This window comes from Tursiops truncatus, chromosome 4, assembly GCF_011762595.2.
Source record: "Tursiops truncatus isolate mTurTru1 chromosome 4, mTurTru1.mat.Y, whole genome shotgun sequence".
In the NCBI taxonomy this organism is placed as follows: Eukaryota; Metazoa; Chordata; class Mammalia; order Artiodactyla; family Delphinidae; genus Tursiops; species Tursiops truncatus.
In genome coordinates, this window is record NC_047037.1 from 77384014 (window position 1) to 77406754 (window position 22741).

At 32.4% G+C, this 22741-nt stretch overlaps 1 protein-coding gene across 1 annotated transcript in view; it reads right to left on the reverse strand.

Annotated features, from left to right (window-relative positions):
- STXBP5L (syntaxin binding protein 5L) overlaps nucleotides 1-22741 on the reverse strand; it is a 374070-nt gene that overhangs the window by 250231 nt on the left and 101098 nt on the right. The window contains exon 6 of the mRNA XM_019922992.2: nucleotides 4964-5098. Within this exon, the coding sequence (XP_019778551.1) occupies nucleotides 4964-5098 (135 nt within the window). The remainder of the gene's footprint in view (nucleotides 1-4963; nucleotides 5099-22741) is intronic.

A 22741-nucleotide genomic window follows, 5' to 3' on the forward strand; every position in this document is an offset into this window, starting at 1 on the left:
TTTTTGCATTTCTTTTATGTTTATATGTAATATATTATTCACATATAAATGCAGTGCTTTATTACAGTATAAATGCCTCTGATAAAAGACAATGTTTTTCAATTATCTTTTGGTAACTAATAGTATCCAACAAACCAAAAACCCTATCTGTCTTTTGGGTTTGATTGGAACAACAAATACCCAAAGTGTACACCATGATAAACTAGTGAATATATATAAGGTGTTTCACATAAAGACTGTCCCATATCAAAAAAAAAAAGTTTGGGAAACCTTGAATTAAAATTAAATATTTTTATTTAATAATATTAAAGTTCTTTTACAGAACTTCTTAGAGCCATAATATGCAAATCACCATTGCAAATCTTCAATATTTTCCAAAATTTTGGTCCATAGAATCCTTTTTCATTGATCCTCTATTGAGGGAATCACTGAAATACACGTTGAGAAACACTACTTAGACCATATGAAAGACTCTTCCATTTAGCTTATGACTCTATAAAACACTCAAGTTCAGGAAAAAAATCTACAATTAATCTTCAGGTATTTGTAATAACTTTTTCAGACTATAGAAGAGACTTCTTTTTAATTGTAAAAAAAAACCCTGAAACTCAGAAGATAACAAAATTTAAGAGAAAAAATCTCTCATATTATTTCACTGCCTAGATATGACTGTTAACATTTTGATATTTTTTCTGACTTTTTCCCTAATATTAAATTTCCAAAAACTACCAAGCATTACTTGCAAAATTTACGGCCATTAGAAATTGACTTTAAAAAGCAACTGTGTACCCTGGATTCTATAAATCCCATAAAAATTACTTTAGATAGAATTATCAATGAAATTAACTTCATGGGATAGTCATCTAAACAATTTTTCTAATATCCCTATTTATTTCTCTCCCTCCCATTCACCAGAATGGCTTCTCAATAGTTTTCTTTGTGGACTTACTCTTCCCTTATCTTAAATACTGGTATTCCTTTGTATTCTGTCCTAGACTGCAATGTATTCCCATATTATATATGGTCATGAATTCAAGAGCCCACAGGAGCCAGGCAGGTACTGCAAATGAGTTCAACAGGCTGAATAAGAACTGTGCCAAACTGGATAGCACATTACCCACCTACAAAACGAAAGTTGTCAGTTCCTGTTGATTACTGACTTCCATGCAAGAATACTGGACTGGGATTGTTTCATCAGGAATTTTTTCATGAAAAGATGGAAATCCAAATTTTTATCTATACTCTACCAGTTCTTAAATATTGGAAACTAATAATTCAGAATATATTTAAATACTCTGATGGGCAAACAAAACATATCTGTGAGTCAGAATTGGTTCACTGTCTACCTCATTTGCTACCTCATTTATATACACTTTTCATGCACAATCTCAAATATTCTTATAATTTCAATGACCATGTAAATTCTGATCTCATTAGGTTCAGATTCATATATCCTACATCCTACCATTCTCCCATACCAATTCCATTTGAATAACTTAAAAACACATACAACTCAACCTACCTAAAATTGAACTCATTATTTTACTCCCAACCTACTCCATCTCCTGCATTCTTTCACTAAATGGCACCCTTATCAACACAGTTACTCAAGTCAAACGCTTTGGGTCACTCTTAATTCTTAATATATTATTCTTACATCTTCCCACAATACCCAAGTATTGCCTCTTCTATCTTCTAACTATTTGTTTAATATGTCAGCTTATCTTCACTCCTAAATCCACCCTAATTTTTACCAAGAATACAGTCTTTTCTCTTTTCAATGATTTCTCCATACCTGCATTCAGAGTGGACTTCCTACATGCAAATTTGGTCAAGTCAATTCTTTGCTTAAAACTCTTCAAAATCTAGCTCCCGACCTTAGATAAAGTCTAAATGCTCAAACTGGCTTACAAGCCTTTCATACTATATATTTTTATTATCTTCTCAACCTTATCTCTTGCCATCCTTTCCCCCAGCCTTTCCAACCAACTAAACTACTTAAAATTTCTGTGCATGGAACAAAAACTCTCACATTCTATCCTTTAAAACTTCTGTTCCCTCTTCCTGGAAGCCCTCTCCTCCAGTTCTCCACTCACCTAACTGAAACTCATCCTTCAGATCTCATGGATGTAACTTCCTTCACAGATACTTCTCTGAGACCTCATGTCTATATTAGGTATCCTTCTTACAGAATTTTCACTTTATATTTCCAATATATTGTAACTGCCTTTTTACTTAATCTCACCTATATTACACTGGAATCCCGAGAGGAGAGAAACTATGTCTTCTCAGTTTATACTTGTTTCCAGGAGCTAGTATATCATAGTGCTCAATAAATATATTTGAAGTCTGTATGCCTTACATCTATGATTTAGTTCTAAATTTCATGCTCAAATTTTTAATCACATGTAGAAAAAACTGGTTATTTTTTTTTCTTTTAAAGCTAGGGCTGTCCTTCAGAAACAGCTATTTCTGTGCTATAACCTGGAACATATTTTCCCATATAAAATTTTTTAATGTCATTTTTGTTCTATACTACTATTTTATAAGGTATTCTACAAACATTACCGTTTCTACAAACATCACAAAAATGGCTTCCAGTTTCCAAATAACCAATATACACATTATGAGAACACAAGCTATTTATAATTATGGGAACTGCCTACAATTACAATTAGGAGACTTCACTAAAAACACAAACAAGCTAAAAAAATAACAAACATTGAATGAAAAGTATTTCAAGTAAGAACTTAAAATAGAAATAATCTCATATAGCTCAAAGATAATTCTGCATTTCTCACACTTAAAACATGTACTGTTAAAATTTGTTTAAATTTCTAATTATAAAATGATTCTTCTTAATTAAATATTTTATTATTATCCCATACCCTTAACACATATTAATAAGTGGCATGCATTTTCTAATGTATCTCAAGAGGTAGAGAGCAATTAAAAGACTGACTGCTCAGGGAGACTGGAAGTTAGCATTTAAAATTATATCTATCACAGTGGGACTATAATTTCATGGAAAAGACTTCTGGAAATCTGGTGTAAATAAAGCAAGAAACAGTCAGGAGATAAGGTGGCTACTAATGATTTCTTGAGGATATTTCAAAGTCATTTTCAGAGGCACCTACAACTCTATAAAACACCGGATTTATATAAATGTGAGATTCTATTCAGAATCACATGCATAAGAAAATATTACGAAAAAATAAAATGCCTTATTTTATTTCTTTAATTTCTCCTAATTTTACCCTCCTTTATAATATACATTTTAAAATTTTCATTAGTTCTGAAATCATAAAGTATGGACTATGTAAATACATATAGGGTGTAAGTCATAGTTCAGGTCGTATTAATCTGAACTATGAAAAGGATTTGTTAAGTAAATGAATATAGAAACAACATTGCAAATGTGGTGAAATATTTGATCTGTTTAGATAAAAAACTCTTCTTAATTACTTTATCAGCATTGAATTGACCACAAATGATACACCTATTACTATCTGTACTAATATTAAATTTATATAAAATCTCTATGTTTGATCTCTCAAGTTTACTTTATCAATATCCCAAAACAATATTATGAAAACAAATATTAAGTTCAGCCCTATTTAGTGCTTTTATAGAACTAAGATTATAGGGAGAAAAGCCTTTCCCAAATAGCTGAAAAAATAGATAACTTTTTGGGAGACACATAATTGTCTACCAGACAAGTGTTTTTAAAAATATACACATAGAATATTAAAATATATATGAGCAAAATAGCTCATACCAATTATAATTATAAATGAAAGCTGTAAGTCAACAGCACTTGTATCTATTTATCATACTAATTTTCACTGTCATTAGTTATTTAGTAGCCACTCTGTGGAAAGCACCAAAATAAGCCAAATATGAAGAAAAAAACAGCAATGAACAAAGGATTCTGCCCTGGAGCAGTTCTTAATCTAATGAGGAAGAATTATCATTAATTAAAAAAACTCATTAGGACATAATATGAGAGGAATATTTTAATAAGAATATAACTAGTAACAACCTTCCCTATCAAGTAATATACATGAACATTGAAACATTGGGAATAGGGAATAGTAGATTTATTTTAAAGACCACAGTCAAGTTTCATGAAAATAGGCTGTTTTAATCAGAGTTTTAGAGAAAACTAATTATGCAATTTAGAATGTATATATACGTGAGAGAATGAGCCAACCTCAAGTCAAACGTACCTTATTAAGGACCTAATATGTACAGAGCACAAACATTTATTAAAGAAAAATTGTTTTTCCAATTAACACATTGACCAGGAAAATTGTCTCTGTATATGCTACAAAAGATGGCTTGGAATTCCATGAAATTTCACATTCAAGGGATTTCACATTTCACATTTGTAGAAACGTAAATATCAGTGCCAAATGAAAGTGGTAATTGCCATCAGCCACATACCCAAAGAGCTGTATACATCACAACATGAAAGATACTGATGAACTGATTCTTCTTGGAACTCAGAACAATATGTTAATGAGGCAAGTGAAGAATAAGCTACCAGCATTTAAAAATATGTGAACTGATCATAATTATTTTTACATAAAGCTAAATGTGGTCATAATCCACTTGCCACTCCCACTGGAAGTGGCTATACTAAGGTTGACTATAAAGAAATGAGATGATTTTCATGTATAAGTTTTAGAATAAGCTTTAATATTTTGTCATCAAATTTTGTATACATAATAACCCTTAATTATTTACAGTATTTGGAAAGTCTAAAATTAGCATATGTTAATACTACAATATCTATTTTTAAAAGCCTTTCGAGTTTTAAATTATTTTAGATGAACTTTTCACTCAAATTCATCATAAATTAGCCATTGATGTTTCAAATAACTCTGCAATTTGATATATATACTGCATAACCATAAGATATATTTAATCCAAATAAAGTGGTATTCAAGTTCAAACTTACAGTTCAATTGCCTTGTTCCACATGATAACATATCCAGAAAGAATGAAAGATTCAATATTTACAATATGTGTATTTCCTCTTTCTGTTCCAACATAGAGCCATTTACTCTGGAAAGGTAGATGACAGTAAGTAATTCTGAAAGAAAGAAAATTACAATTAAAATATCTAAATTTTATATCTGGTCAGCATTATATTTTCCTTATGCTTATAACATAGCGATACCTATATAAACAATAAAATTTACCATATACTCAGTAGCCCTTAGTTATTAGTTAGAGTTTATAGGATAAATAACAATAGTATGTCATTAAAAATAATAATGATAAAACAACCACTATTAAGTATCTAACATGGGCATTGATATATATTATTTCTAACTGAAAATAGCACTTCAAGACATATATATATTTCTGTTTCACAAAAATATTTGCTTTTACTTGCCTAGGACTGACAGCTAATAAGTGGCAAAACTGGGATTCAAATCCATTCCTGTTTGGTTGAAAAACTGCCATATTTCTACAATGCTACACTGTTTGCTTTTTTTCACTTGAAATAAAAATTAGGTATATATGAAACATAAATTTCAGAGGTCAGAGAGTCTGTAGCTTTGTCTACATGAGGTGATGAATTATTTACTTTTTATTCTGATGTTTGGCATCTAAGTAGTATAACGAAAACTTATAAGGTCAGAGATCCATTATACTATTCCCTTATTCTTTTGTTCTGCCTTCATCTTCACAATGGGCTTTCTGACCAATTCTGGGAAACTGTTCCACAGCCAAAGCAACCATGACTCCTATATATGAAATTTCGGTATTTATCAGAGTCTTCTATCCACAGCATCATCACTTTTTCTAGTTGGGCCTACTTAGGCTCCCTAACCACTCTTAAAAAGACATGGGATAAGTTCACAGTTATTCCTTATCCGAACTTGTTACTAAATCATAATATTTCCTAGAGTTTATTTAGAAAAGGAGCTGGTAAATTGTTAGCAGAGCAAAACAGAATTCTGACACCAAGCAGACACACAACTATGGAAAAAAAAAGGAAAATGAATGGTAAATTCCAAAAAGGATTCCATCTTGTACCTCTTTATATAAGAGTGAACATGCAGTATGTCAAATTCATATTTTCAATCTGGTTCATTGACTTTCTCTACACCAAACTTTATCTATTCAAAAGTATTCTGTTGAAGGCACCTTGCACACTACAATCCAAAAAACTAGAAGCCTTGTTATTACATACACATTTACAGAGTCAATTGACAATCTAATTAAAGTATAACATATATGACATTGGACAATTTTGATTAAAACCTAAAGTCTAGAATTGCTGTTGCCAAGAGATACTCAATAATGTTCCACAGAAAATAACTTGATAGTCATGTTTCTAGGCAATGAACAATCAATTTTCAATTCAATCCATGTAGAAAGAGGAAGCTCATTTTAAAAAGGATCTATGATCACCCTTTCTGAATACTGGGAGAGTAGAAAAAACACCAATCCCATTAAAGTAGACACAAATACAGGAGTTCAGATAGAAAAGGAGCAAACTTAAATATTACATGGTCATTTATAAGGTTAAGAAGAAAAGTCTAAGAACTGCCAGGTTTCAGTAATGAGACCTGAAGCAAGCAGCAAAATTCCAATATAGACAGACTTTACAGTAAGTACAAGAACAGTGGAATACATGAAGATCCAAACAGAAATATAAATATTCCTTGGACCAACACTACTGTATTCCTCATTCTTATTGATAAGAAACTAGACCCTTTATGACAAAAGGGTTTCATCTTATGTCCAAAGTCCAACTGATGGGTCATGGTTAAACAAGTAAGAGATTCCCAGAATTAATCTGAACCCAGTTTGAAAAGTAGAACAATAAAACAATAAAAACACTAATTTGAAAAGATATATGCACCCCTATGTTCACTGCAGCATTACTGACAATAGCCAAGATACAGGAGCAATGTAAGTGCCCATCAGTAGATGAATGGATAGAGAACATGTGGTATATACATGTACAATGGAATATTACTCAGCTACAAAATGGATGAAATCTTGCCATTTGTGACAACATGGATGGACTTCTGCTAAGTGAAATAAGTCAGACAGAAATACAACTATTATATGATTTCACTTATATGTGGTATCTAAAAAACAAAACAAATGAACATAACAAAACAGAAACAGAGTTATAGATACGGAGAACAAACAGGTGGTTGCCAGAGGGGAGGAAGATGGGAGGATGAGTGAAATAGGTGAAGAAAATTAAGAGGTACAAACTTCTAGTTACAAAACATATGAGTCATAGGGATGAAATGTATAGCATGGTAAATAGAGTCAACAATGTAATATCTCTGTATGGTGACAGATGATACCTAAACTTATCGTGGTGATCATTATATATAGAAATATCAAATCACTATGTTGTGCACCTGGAACTAACATTGGGTTGTAGGTCAATTATACTTTTTCTTTTATTTAGTATCTATATGAAATTATGGATGTTCACTCTTCTTATTGTCATAATCACTTCATGATGTATGTAAGTCAAGTCATTATGCTGTATACCTTAAAGTTACACAGTGCCTTATGTCCATTTTATCGCAATAAAACTGCAAGGAAAAAAAAGAAACTGAAACCTAAGGACAACCACTCGAAAAAGCCAGCTATGCTTTCCTAAATAAAGCAACTACTTAAGCTATAGCCAATCCCATAATCCTTTGCTTTGCTTTCATGTCTTATCTATAAAAGTCTTGCCCCTAGCTATCTGTGGAGCACTCTTAACCACCTCTGTTGGCACTGCCCAATTCAAATTGATTTTCGCTCAAATTAACTCTTAAAATTAAAAAAAAAAGTAATGTGATTTACTTAAGATGATTGACATAGGTGAAGGAGAGGGCATCATTAAACTTGTGCTGTGTGTTTGATAACCATAAGTGACTAATCAATATCCTTATAGAACTTAATTTACTGTACTTAATAGCTACATTTTCATTTATAATGTATTTCTACCACCACCACCTGCAAGATGAAGGATTTTCTATTATATGTGGGCCTTGGAAAAATAATATTGTTCCTATATCCATATTCACTCATTCTTTCGTGGTAAATCATCTAACACATTGTCTTCCTTCCATTCGTCCATTTATTCAAGCTTCACTGAATAATTCTTTATAAAAAGTACTGTCCTTGATTACAACATACCTAATCTTTTTCCTTAAAAAAATATAACATCTAACAGGAGAGATAAGACAAGTTGACATGAAAAATAAAAGTAAAATGTGTTAATTGCTATAAAGAGTTCAAAGGAGGGAGGGATTAATTCAAGGGAAATCAAGGGAAGCTAAGGTAGAAAACTGTACAGTATTTGAATTGGGCCAAAGGACTCTGTAATTTGATATATTTTTTACATAAGCATATTAAATAAACAAAATACATGTTTCTCAAGCTTGAATAATATACAGATCTTTAAAAAAATTTTTGCTGATCCTCACTTTGACTTACTTTTATAACTTCTTTAACTTATATATAAAAATAAGAAATTCCTCATACTTATGACTCATATATACATAAAACAAAAAACAAATTAAATACAAATAAAACTAGAATTCAAATGACAATTAATTTACATGACATATGAATTTTTTTTACAAAAATAAAACAATCTCACAATATGGATATGATTCTGACTCCACAGGTTCTTTTATGTCTATACTTATTCTGTGTCTCTCTTTCACCACTTGCCTCTACTTGAATACCTTTGAATTCTGTTCCATAGTATACCATCACATAATTTTATAATCATTTGGTATGAATACATAATACATGTGCATAGTCCACTTTGATTTTTTATTAACCCATAACAATTAAAATAATACTACTTGGTACCAACACAACCATAAATGCAAATATAACTTCACATATTGAAATTGTATGGCAGTATTTTTGCATAAGAGGGTTTATTCAAATCATTCAGAATATTTCCATTAGTCTGATTATAAATTACTGTGGATAATTCACAACCCCAAGACTATAAATCCTATTTTGAGAAACACTGTCAATACACAAGCCAAAAATATACTGTAAAAAGGAAAATGGCTTAAAATTACAAAAATTATGCTGTATAAAATTTAGTGGAAGATTTCAGTTTTGAAACCTTCCCCCCCACTAAGTTCTAACATAGTTCAATTTTAATCTTATTTTTTGTCTGGATTCCAGGTGAAACTTCTAGTACCGGGCATGATGACTCTGGCACCAGTCCCTTCTATAATATTTATAATCATTCTTTATAACCTGGTTATACTCAGAATCAGGTATATGATTCTGCATATTAAAAATACAAACCAGAGATGACGATTCAATAGTTCTGGAGTAATATCTAGGAATACTGTTTTAAAACTCTTTCTGGGTGGTTCTGATACATAACCACAGTTAAGAACTACTAAATTATAACAACAACCTTAAATTTTTAGTATAGATAAATATCTCATTAAAATGCATATCCCAGATTCCAGTCACACAAACTGTGACTCCTTGGACTTGGGATGGAACATATGACTGATATTTTAACAAATATTTTGCTATTCAAAATGAAGTCCATAGACCAGCAGCATGGATGTTACCTGGAAGCTTAGTAGAAATTCAGAATCTCAGGCCCAATCCCAGAATTAGAATTTGAATTTTATGAAGAACCCCCAGGTGAGTCACACACACATGAAAGTTTAGGAAGCACTTCTCTAGGTGATTCTGATACAGACAATTCATGAACTACATTTTAAGAAATGTAGTTCTGTGGCTGAATGACTGCTGCTTACTTACTCTTCAAGTTTTAGGATAAGAACCTAAATTACTAAGTTAGTAGTAGGGATAAAGCTATGTAGTACCCCCCAAACAGCTAATGATGGTTATAATAATGATGATAAGGTGAAGCACAACAACAGCTAGGGAAAGGGACAGATAGCTACCCTAAGATTCCCTCAACATCTTAAGTCAAAGGCTGATATTTAGGAGTTTTAGTGGAAAAACTCAAATCATATAAAAAGCAAAAATAAGGAATTAAATTTTCTTTATGAAAAAGAATCTGATAATTTTAGACAACCTATATCTAGCTGAATTATAATACAAGAGATAAAATTAAATAGGTAGTGACATTTTAGTTAAATTTCATTCATTGTCTTAATGGGCTCTAATTAACCAGACAGTAAAAAATTCACTGAATTTTATTGCCCATAATTAGTTGAAAAACTAACAAATGTAAGTCAAATTTTAAAAATAAGTCAAATCTGCATTTGCATAGGGAATAACAATGATTTTTGGCAAATGCAATTCTGAGAAGCTTACTTTCATTCTCCTACAGTGAAAGAAATAACATTTTCTATCATCATTTAAATTCATAGAATATTTCAATTTCTGAACGGGAGAACTGAATTAGTGGAGGCCACGTGGGGAGCAGGAATGAATCACAGGTCTTCTGGTCAGGGTGATAAAAGTAGAAGTATGATGGGGAGCCATAACCCCACCCCAGTAAGATGCCTCTCCCAACCTCAGGTGTTAGTTGAAGGCCAAATAGGGAACCTGAACTTCTATTCCCACCAGTTAGCAACAAGAGGTCATCTGCCCTTCTGTTGCCAGAGCAAGGTCAAAACAACCCACCCAAAACAGGAGGTTTAAATAAGACCTAGGGTGCCATAACATTATACTGAAAGTGTTCAGTTTGTATTAAAAAATCACTCATACCAAGAAATAGAAAAATCACAGTTTGAATTAAAAAATAGATACCAATATCAAGATGATACAGATGTTAAAATTCACTGAAAAATATTTAAAAGAAGCTATCATAAAATGGAACAAGCAATTATGAATAAAATGAAAACAAAAACAAAAACCAGAAAGTCTCAGCAAAGAAACAGAAGATAAAAAGAAGAATCAAATGCAAATTTTACTACTAAAAAGTACAATAAAGAAAATTTTAAAACCTACGGATAAACTGAATAGCATAATGGAGGAAACAGAAGAGGCAGTAAACTCAAATATAAAGCAATATAAATTATCCAATCTGTAAAACAGACAGAAAACAGATGTAAAAAAAAAAAATCAGAGACTCAGAAACCTGTGGGACAAAAACAAAACATGTGATAACAATCATGTTATCAGGGTCCCAGAAGGAAAAGGATGGGACTGAAAAAGGAGTCAAAAAAATAATGTCTAAAAACTTCCCAAATTGGTAAAAGGCAAAACAAAGGATTCAAGAAGCTGAAAAAACTGAAAAGGATAAACCCAAAGAAATAAAACCAAGACAGATCACAACCACATATCTGAAAACTAAAAATGAAAAGAAAAAAATCTTGAACGTGGCAAGAGAGCAACAACACTTTAACTACAGGGGGAAAATTCCGATGATAGCAGATTTCTCATCAGAAAACAGGGGACCAAAAGGAAGTAGAACATTACTCAAGGGCTTAAAGAACTGTCAACCCAGAATTCTATACATGCCAAATATATTTCTGCTTTTATTAGATGAAGGAAAGCCAAGAATTTGTCACTAAAAGATCAACTCTAAGAGAATGGTTAAAGGGAGTTTACTAAACAAAAAGGAATAATTTTTTTTAAAATAGGAATATTTGAATATCAAGTGTGAATAAAAAACAACAAAAAGTAAAACTATGGGTAAATACAATATATTTTCCTTCTCATAATTTCCTAAATTATGTTTGACAGTTGAAGGAAAAATTATAACACAGTCTGATTTGGTTCTAAATATAGAGAGAGGAAAATTTATTATAAATGAGGGAAATAAAAAAGAAAAGGTCTTTATACTTCATTCAAACTGGGAAAATGCAATAGCAAAAGACTGTGGTAAATTGTTTATATATAATGAAATGTCTACAGCAACCTCTAAAGAAGTGAAGTGATACAAAAAGACACTAAATAATAAAGATAAATCAAAATGAAATTCTAAAAAAATGTTCAAGTAAAAACAGGATGGCAAGAAAAAAAATACCAAGTAGGTTAAAAACAGAGAGATCAAGCAGACTACAAGAAATAAAATGAGATCTTAAGTCCTGAGATATCAATAATTACAGAAAGTGTAAACACCAATTAAAATATACAGATTGACAGAGTGAATTGAAAAAACATAACCAAACTATACACTGTCTACAAGAAACTTACTTCAATTATATTGACATGGAAAAGCTGAAAGTAACAAGAATGACAAGATATATCATGCAAACATTAATCAAAAGAAAGCAGAAGAGGTTATATTAATATCAGATTAAAAAAAGAGTTCAGATAAAAAAGAGTTCCGATAACCAGAGACAGAGAAGGACATTATGTAAAGATAAAAGGTCAGTCCACCAAGAAGACAGAGCAATCCCAAATGTGCATGCACCAAACAACAGGTTGCAAAATACATGAAGCAAAAACTGATAAAACTGAAAAGAAAAAGAGAGACTCCATGATGCTAGTAGATTTCAACACCTGTCTCTAGCAAATCAGTAAGGATACAGAAGAACTCAACACAACCATCAGCCAACAGAAACTAATCAACATTTATAGAATAATCTGCTAAACAACAACAAAATAGGCATTCTTTCCTAGCAGCCATAAAACATATACTAAGATAGATGATATCCTGGGCTAAAAAACCTCAGTAAATTTAAAATAATTCAGATCATATACAATGTGTTCTCTAAACACAATGGAATCAAACTAGAAATCAATAAAAGAAAGATAATAGGAAAAAAATCTCCAAATACTTAGAATTAAGCAACACACTTCTAATCCATGGGCCTAAGAAGTCATCACAAGGGAATTCAAAAAATACACTGAACTGAATGACACTGGAAATACAATAAATCAAAATATGTGGGAGCTTAGACATTGATTTGAAACTTTTCCTAAAGCAATGCCAAAAGGGAATTTATAGCACTAAATACTTACATTAGAAAAAAGGAAAAGCTTCGAATCTATGTCTAAGTTCCCACTCTCAAGAACCTAGAGAAATAAGAGCAAAATAAATCTAAACCAAGTAGACAAAAAAAAATAATAATAAAAAGCAGAAATTAATGAAATTGAAAACAGTAAAGCAATGGAAATAATCAATGAAACAAAAAGCAGTTTCCTTGAAAAGTTCAATAAAACTGAAAAATCTCCAGCAAAACTGACAAGAAAAAAAAAAGGGAAGACCATTTAGCAATATTAGGAATTAAAAAGGAATATCACTACAGATCATGCAAACTTAAATATGACAGTAACAATTTTACACAAGTAATTCTGACAACTTATGAAATGAACTGATTCCTCAAAAAGCACAAATTAGAGGGCTTCCCTGGTGGCGCAGTGGTTGAGAGTCCGCCTGCTGATGCAGGGGACACGGGTTCGTGCCCTGGTCCGGGAAGATCCCACATGCCGTGGAGCAGCTGCGCCCGTGAGCCATGGCCGCTGAGCCTGCGCGTCAGGAGCCTGTGCTCCACAATGGGAGAGGCCACAACAGTGAGAGGCCCACATACCGCAAAAAAAAAGCAAACAAACAAACAAAAAAAAAGCACAAATTAGAGCAATTCCCCAAATCTGAAGTAGATTGAATAGTTCTATAACTAGTAAGAAAATTTAATTAGTAATTTAAAAATTTCCAGAAAAGAAATCTTCAGGTCCATATGGTTTCACAAGAGAATTCTATCAAATATTTAAAGAAAAAATATCACCAATTCTAACAATCTCTTCCAGAAAATACAAGAGGGAAAACTTCCCAATTCATTCTATAAAGATAGGATTACCTGAGAGTGAAATCAGATAAAGACAATACAATAAAGAAGCCCACAAAGTGTATACCCTAAAAATATATAACTTTTACTTGTCATTTTAACTCAATAAAGCTGGAAGGGGGAAAAAATTATGCACCAATACTCCTCATGAATACTGATGTAAAAATCCTTAACAAAAGATTAGCAAATAGAATTCAGCAATATATAAAAAGACGAAGAGAAGCTTATTCCAGGAATGCAAGGCTAGCTCAATATTTGGAAATCGGTCAATGTAATTCACCATAGTAACAGGCTAAAACAGAAAATATGATCATATCAATTGATGCAGAAATAGCATTTGACAAAATTCAACATGCACTCATGATAAAAGCTATCAAAAATAGTATTAGAGAGTATTCTCTCAACTTCATAAAGATCAGCTACAAAAAGCCTACAGAAACATTATACTTAATGGTGAAAGAATGAATGCTTTCCCTCTAAGATCAAGAACAAGGCAAGTTCTTCTATTTCTAGTTCCTTGAAGTGTAAAGTGAAATTATTAAGGTCTGTCTCATTTTGTAATGTAGGCATTTATCACTACAAACTTCCCTCTTAGAACTGCTTTTGCAGACTTTCATAAGTTTTGATATATTATGTTTCCAATTTCATTTGTTTCAAGATATTTCTTGATTTCTCTATTGATTTCTTCTTCAACCCATTGGCTGTTCAAGATCATGTTGTTTAATCTCCACATATTTGTGAATTTTCCAGCTTTCCTCTTGTTATTGATTTTTAGTTTCATACTGTTGTGGTCAGGAGATATTTGGTATGATTTCAATCTTCTTAAATGCTAAGACATGTTTTGTGATGTATCATGTGATCTCTCCTAAAGTATGTACGTTCCATGTGCACTTGAGAAGAATGTATATTCTGCTCCTGTTGGGTGGAATGTTCTGTGTATGTCTGTTAGATCCATTTAGTCTAAAGTGTCATTCAGGTCCATTATTTCTGCAATGATCTTCTGTCTGAATGATTTACTCATTGCTAAAAAAGTAGGTATTGAAGTCCCCTACTATTATTGAATTGCTATTTTTCCCTTCATATCTGTTAACAATTGCTTAATATACTTAACTGCTCCAATATTTAATATGTATATGTTTACAACTGTTATATCCTCTTGATAAATTGACCCCTTTATCATTATATAATGAACTATTTGTCTTTTGTTAGTGTTGGACTTACAGTATATTTTGCTGATACAGGTATAGCTACCCTTGCTCTTTTTTGGTTTCCATTTTCTTGACATATCTTTTTCCATCCCTTCACTTACAACCTGTTAGTGTCCTTAGTGTATGGTATTGGAAAGCAGACTTACATTCATTGTAAATGCATATTGAAAAACCACTACAAACTTTCTAAAGAAGTATAACTGATATGCTAGGAGAAGAGAGAAAACAAAATCATACAAAATGCCCAACTAAAACCAGAAAAGGTAGAAAAGGGGGAAGAAAAGATTTAAAGAATAAGTGCAATGTTTAGAAAACAGTTACAAATATGGTAGATATTAATTCAACTATTCAACAATTACATGTAAATGTCTTTGTTGACAAATTAAAAGATAGAGATTTTCAAAGTAGATAAGAAAAATAACTATGGGTTATTGAAACAAAAACTCTTAAAAATACTGACAGTGTTCCACTCTGTGATATTTATCCAAAGAAAATGAAAACACTAATTCAAAAAATATACACACCTCAAGGTTCATAACAACATTACTTACAACAGCCAAGATACGGAAGCAACCTAAGTGTCCAACAACGGATCAGTAAATAAAGATGTGGGAGATATATACAATGGAATATTACTCAGCCATAGAAAGAATGAAATTTTGTCATTTGTGACAACATGGATGGACCTGGAGGGTACTATATTTAGTGAAGTCAGAGAAAGACAAATACTGCATGTTTTCACTTATATGTGAAAGGAGAAAGATATACATATGATGCTAACACTAATCAAAAGAAAGCTGAAGTAGCTATGTTAACTTAAGACAAAGCAGACATCAGAACAATAAATATTATCAGGGATAAGGATGGGCATAAAATAATGATAAAAAGGTCAATTCTCCAAGAAGATGTAACATCTTAATGTATATGCACGTAACAACAGACATTAAGGGCTTCCCTGGTGGCGCAGTGGTTGAGAATCTGCCTGCTAATGCAGGGGACACGGGTTGGAGCCCTGGTCTGGGAGGATCCCACATGCCGCGGAGCAACTAGGCCCGTGAGCCACAACTACTGAGCCTGCACGTCTGGAGCCTGTGCTCCGCAACAAGAGAGGCTGCCATAGTGAGAGGCCCGTGCACCACGATGAAGAGTGGCCCCCGCTTGCCATAACTGGAGAAAGCCCTCGCACAGAAACAAAGACCCAACACAGCAAAAATAAATTAATTAATTAACAACAGACATTAAAATACATGAAAAAAACTGATAGAAATGCAAGTATGAAGAGAAGAATTTATTAATATAGCTGGAGACTCTAACACCGAGGCAGAAAGTCAGAATACAGGTGACCAGAATAGCAGCATCAATCAACTTGATGTAATTGACATTTATATATTACTCCAAATAAAAACAGCAAAATTATATTCTGTTTAGGCTCACATGAAATATTCACTAAGACAAACACATTCTGGAATAAAACACACCTTAACAAATTCTAAAAGTAGGAATTACATAAAGTGTGTTTTCAAAATATGATGGAACTGAACTAGAAATCAAATACAGAAAGATAGCTGGGAAATTCCCACACATTTAGAGATACATATCTAAATAAAGCATGGTTCAAAGAAGACATCTCAAGAAGATTTTTTTATATATTTTAACTAAATGAAAGCAGAACTACTCAAAATTTACAGGACACAGTGAAAGCAGGGCTAAGAGGAAAATTTATAGCACCAAAGTGAATATTTGAGAAAATAAAACAAACACATGGTTACCAAAGGGGAAAGGTGGTGGTGCGGGGATAAATTAAGAATTTGGGATTAACATATACATACTAGTATACACAAAATAGATAATCAACAAGTACCTACTGTATAGCACAAGGAACTATACTCAATATTGTGTAATAACCTATATGGGAAAAGAATCTGAAAAAGGATGAATATATGTGTGTGTGTATATATATATATAACTGAACCACTTTGCTGTACACCTGAAACTAACACAACATAATATGCTGTAAATCAACTATACCTCAATTTAAAATAAAACTTAAAAAAAAAGAGTTTTAAAACCAATAATCTAATATTACACTTTGGGAAACTAGAGAAAGAAGAGCAATTTAATATTAAAGCAAGAAGAATAAAGGAAAGAGTAAAAAATTAGAGCAAAAGTAAAAAAAGTAAAAAATAGAGAAAATCAACAAAACCAAAATATTGTTCTTTAAAAAGATTAATAAAATTGATAAACCTCTAGCCAGGCTAATCAAGAGCAAAAGAGAGAAAACACAAATTACCAATGTCAGAAACAAAGGAGGATCATCATGCTACTCCCATGAATATTAAAAGGATCATTAAGGAATACTATGAAAAATTCTATGTCCACAAGTTTTATAACCTATAAGAAATGGCCTGAGTCCTTGAAAGACACAAACTACTAAAGCTCACACAAAGAAAAGTAGATAATCTGAATAGGTGTTGGGAGGTGGAGATATTGAATAATATCCTTTGAACTGAGAGGGAACTTTAGGACCAAAAAATGAAGCAGGCATCTCCAGAAAGTGTAATTATGAAGTTTACTGTAGTTATCTTACACAAAGGCAGGACTGGGTGGACAATGATTCAGAGGCATTTGCAGCTGCACTCCAAGAGGATGAAAGGGGTGCCTAGAGATATAAAAGGGCCAAAGGTAAGAATAGAATCTGCCTACCAAGTGAGAAGCATGTCCGTACCAACAGGAACAAGGGTTTCCCCCCACCCCGGGGGCCTCATGACCATTAAGCATCTGTATCAGCAAAAGGCATTCTTCTAGTTTTCATAAGGGCATAAGGGTAGAAGTTGATTGGGGACTTATCTGGTTTGGGCATATTCCTTGTGAGTAGGCTAAAGCTCAGTCCCACAGAAAGAGGAAGAATTAGGACTTCAGGCCTAAGATGGAGCTAACAAAATGGAATCTGTGTGGTTCAGTCACACGGTAGGACTATACCTATTAAAGAAACTGAATGAATTAATAACCTTTAAAAAAATAAAAGAAAGCAACAGGCCCAGATGGGTTCATCAGTGAACTCCACTAAACATTTAAGGAAAAGAAAATACCAATTATCTATAATCTCTTCCAGAAAATAGAAGCGGAGGCAACACTTTCTAACTCATGCTATGAGGCTAACATTAGCCTAATACCAAAACCAGACAAAGACATCACAAGAAAGGAAAGCAATAGACCAATGATTCTCATGAGCATACCTGCAAAAATCTTCAACAAAATATTAACAAATAAAATTTTTAAACTGTATAAAAATACTTCTACACTACAACTCAACGTGATTTATTCTAGGTATGCAAGGCTAGTTCAGTATTTGAAAATCAATTAATGTAATGAATTATACCACCAGTCGAAAGAAGAAGGATATTGTCAATAGATGCAGGAAAAACATTTGAAAAAATCCAGCGCTCATTCATAACAAAAATGAAACCAACTCTTGCTAAATCTGAGTTCCCTTACTGAGTTTATGATTAACCTCTCCATCAAAAACATTATTCCCTTTCTTGTCCCCTCTGACATCAATTTGGTGCTAACTGAAAACTAATCAACCAGAGTCAAATGCCTAAAATTGCTATTGTTGATGACATCATTAATGTACTAAAATTGCTACTATAGATATCATCATTAACGTACAAACTCAGGTTGTTTCTCCAGGGCAAGATGAGCTAACAGACCCCTGAGCCATGGACCACGTGGCCTGAGAATCATAAACTAGAGACATCCTTTCTCCTGAAACAAAGATTAAGAAATGTCACGAGATGATGATTAATCCAGCCTCTATGTTCTTCCCCCTTATAAAAAAAACTCTAATTCAAAGACCAAGTTGGAGTAAATCTGAGACACGTCTCCCACTTCCTTGCTTGCCGCCCTACAAATAAGCCCTAACTTGGCTTCAAACAACCACTGTCAGAGTTTGGCTTTCTGCGCCGTGGGCACACGAGCCCTTGCTCAATAACAAAAACTCTCAATAAACTAGGAATAAAGAGGAACTTCTTCAACTTGATAAAGAATAGCTACAGGGGCTTCCCTGGTGGCGCAGTGGTTGAAAGTCCACCTGCCGATGCAGGGGACACGGGTTCGTGCCCCGGTCCGGGAAGATCCCACATGCCACGGAGCGGCTAGGCTCGTGAGCCATGGCTGCTGAGTCTGTGCTTCCGGAGCCTGTGCTCCGCAACAGGAGAGGCCACAACAGTGAGAGGCCCGCGTACAGCAAAAAAAAAAAAAAAAAGAATAGCTACAAAAATGCTTCAACATCACACTTAATGGTGAGAATACATGCTTGTCCCCTAAGATCAGAAACAAGGGAATGATGTCCCCTCTCATCACTCCTATTCAACATTGTATTAGATGATGTAGCTAATGTAATATGAAAATTAAAAAGAAATAAATGATATATAGATTGGGAAAAAAGAAATAAAAATGTCTATGTTCATAGAAGACATGATTCTCTATGTAGAAAATTCCAAAGAACTGACAAAAACAACCTCCTAAAACTAATAAGCAATTTTAGTAAGGTTTCAGGATACAGGACAATTGCTGTCAATTGCTTTACTATGTACCAGAAATAAACAAATGAAATTTAAATTTAAAAACACAATATCATCTATAATAGCACCAAAAAATGAGATGCATGGATATAATTCTAACAACATATGTACAAGATCTATATGCAGAAAATTTCCATGGGTTAGTAATGGGACAGGGAGGGAGGAGAGTGAGTGTAACTACAAAGGTACAGCACAAAAAAGATCTCTGAAATAATAGAACAGTTTCTTATTTTGATTGTAGTGGTGTTTACATGAGTGTCCACATATGATAAAATTGCATTATTTATGGCAGACTCAACTACAAACACACACACACACACACACACACACACAAATGAGCACATGTAAAGTGAGTGAAATCTGAAACTGTGAGTAGTACAATGTTGATCTCTTGGTTAATATTGTACTATAGTTTATAAGATATTATAATTGGAGAAAACTGGGTGAAGGGAACACAGAACCTCTCTGTACTATTTTTGTAACTTGCTGCAAATATACAATTATTTCAAAATAAGAAGTTTTCTAAAAAGTGAAATAACAACAAACAAAGCCTGAGAGAATTCATCCCAATAAACCTACAGTAAAATAAAGAATAAAGAATATTCTTAGGAAGAAGAAAATGAATCCAAACAGAATTACAGAAAGAGATAAGGATCAGAAGAAAGAATAAACATATAGTGGTAAAAATATATTAATATAAACTGAATATTGAGATTATAAACTATATTAGCAATACACTACGGAGTTTAAAGTGAATCTAGAAATAAAACACATGGTATCAATTATGCAAAAGGCAAGAGGGATGGTAAATGGAGATAAACGTTAAGTTACTGTCATTATCAAAGAAGTGACAAAAGAAATACTGTTTTAGACTGAAATAAGTGAAGCTTCTATGTTGAAACCTCTAAGTTAAACCCTCAAACAAAAGGGAAAAAATACATATTAACTTCACATAGAGAAAATAGGATAATCAAAAGTTCAAATCGAAAGCAAGGGAAATTAAAAAGAAATATAAAAATTAGAGTGAAATAAAAAACATTAAGATAGTAGATATAAACCCAGATATATCAGTAATCTATATTAAATGTAAATATACCAAGTACAAGACCAAGATTGTCAGACTAATTTTTTAAAGTATATGTTTACAAAAAAGAACATAGAGAAATTGACAGTAAAAAAATAGAAAATACACACCATGCAAAAACTAACCAAAGAAAGCTGGTATACCTATATAAATATCAACAATGTATATTTTAAAACAAGATACATTACTAAAGAGAAAGGGGATATTTCATACTGATAAAGGAATAAATAAATATATATAACAATTCCAAATCTGTATGCATCCAACAATTTAGCTTCAAAACATATAAATTGTTAGCATTAAAAAGAGAAGTATCCCTCCACTTCACTGTGCAGCAGAAACTAACAACATTGTAAACAACTATACCCCAATTAAAAAAAAGAGAGAGAAAGAGAGGTAGTCAGATCTATAATCATAGTGGGATATTTTAACACTCCTCAATACTACCTGGAACAAATACAAATAGAAGCCAGTAATAATTTAAAAATCCAAACAACACAATGAACAAACCTGGTCTAATTTACATATATAACATGCACCCAATAACAGATGAGTAAAAATTCAGTTTTTGTGCACATTTACCAAAATTGTCCATATTCAGAATCATAAAACAAGTCTTAACAAATGAAAAAAGAACTAAAATCATATAGACTATAATCTCTCCACAGTAGTATTTCATTGTTTACTAACAATAAAAAGATAAATAGAAAACCTCCAACTGCTTGGAAATTAAGTCATTTATAAATAACACAAGAAATCATGGAGAAATTATAACAGATTTTAGCTTCACATTAATAAGGATAAGACATACCTACAATCTCCAAATACAGCTAAAACAGTATAATTTACAGGAAAAATTTTAGCCTTAAATTCATTTGTTATAATGAAGAAATATTAAATTAATTACATGAGATTCCATCTCAAGAATCTAGTTAAAAGATAGTTAATCAGACACAACAAAAGTTGCAAAGAGTAGTCATCAATGAACTAGAGTAACATACATTGTTCAACTGAGGAAGTCAACAAATCCATCAAAATGATAAATCTATCAAAATCACAAAAATGATAAATATGCAGATTGATCATGAAAAATGATAACTCAAAAATCACCAATATCAAGAATGAAGAACAGATCTTCTCTATCCATTCATCAGTTGATGGACACTTAGGTTGCTTTCATGTCTTGGCTATTGTAAATAGCGCTGCTATGAACATTGGGGTGCATGTATCTTTTTGAATCGAGTTTTCAGCTTTTCTGGGTATATGCCCAGAGTGGAATTGCTAGATCATATAATAGCTCTGTTTTTACTTTTTTAAGGAACCTCCATACTGATTTTTCATAGTGGCTGCACCACTTTACAGTCCCACCAACAGTGTAGGAGGGTTTGCTTTTCTCCATACCCTCTGCAGCATTTATTATTTGTAGACTTTTTGATGATGGCATTCTGACCAGTGTGAGGTGATACCTCATTGTGGTTTTGACTTGCTTTTCTCTAATAATTAGCGATGCTGAGCATCTTTTCATGTGCCTGTTGGCCATCTATAAAGAACATGTGGTGCATGTGTATATATATATATATATATATATATATATATACACACACACACAATGGGATATTACTCAGCTATAAAAAAGAATGAAAGAATTCTTTAACACCATACACAAAAATAAACTAAAAATGGATTAAAGACCTAATTTAAGACTGATACTATAAAACTCTCAGAGGAAAACAGAAGAACAGCCTTTGACATAAATCGTAGCAGTATCTTTTTCGATCCATCTCCTAGAGTAATGGAAATAAAACAAAAGTAAACAAATGGGACGTAATTAAACTCAAAAACTTTGGCACAGCAAAGGAAATCATAAACAAAATGAAAAGACAACCCACAGAATGGGAGAAAATATTTGCAAATGAATCAACTGACAAGGGATTACTCTCCAAAATCTACAAACAGCTCATGCAGTTCAATACCAAAAAAACCACAAACAACCCAATGCAAAAATGGGCAGAAGACCTAAATAGACATTTCTCCAAAGAAGACATACAGATGACCAAGAGGCACATGAAAAGATGCTCAACATCACTAATTATCAGAGAAATGCAAATCAAAACCACGAGATATCACCTCACA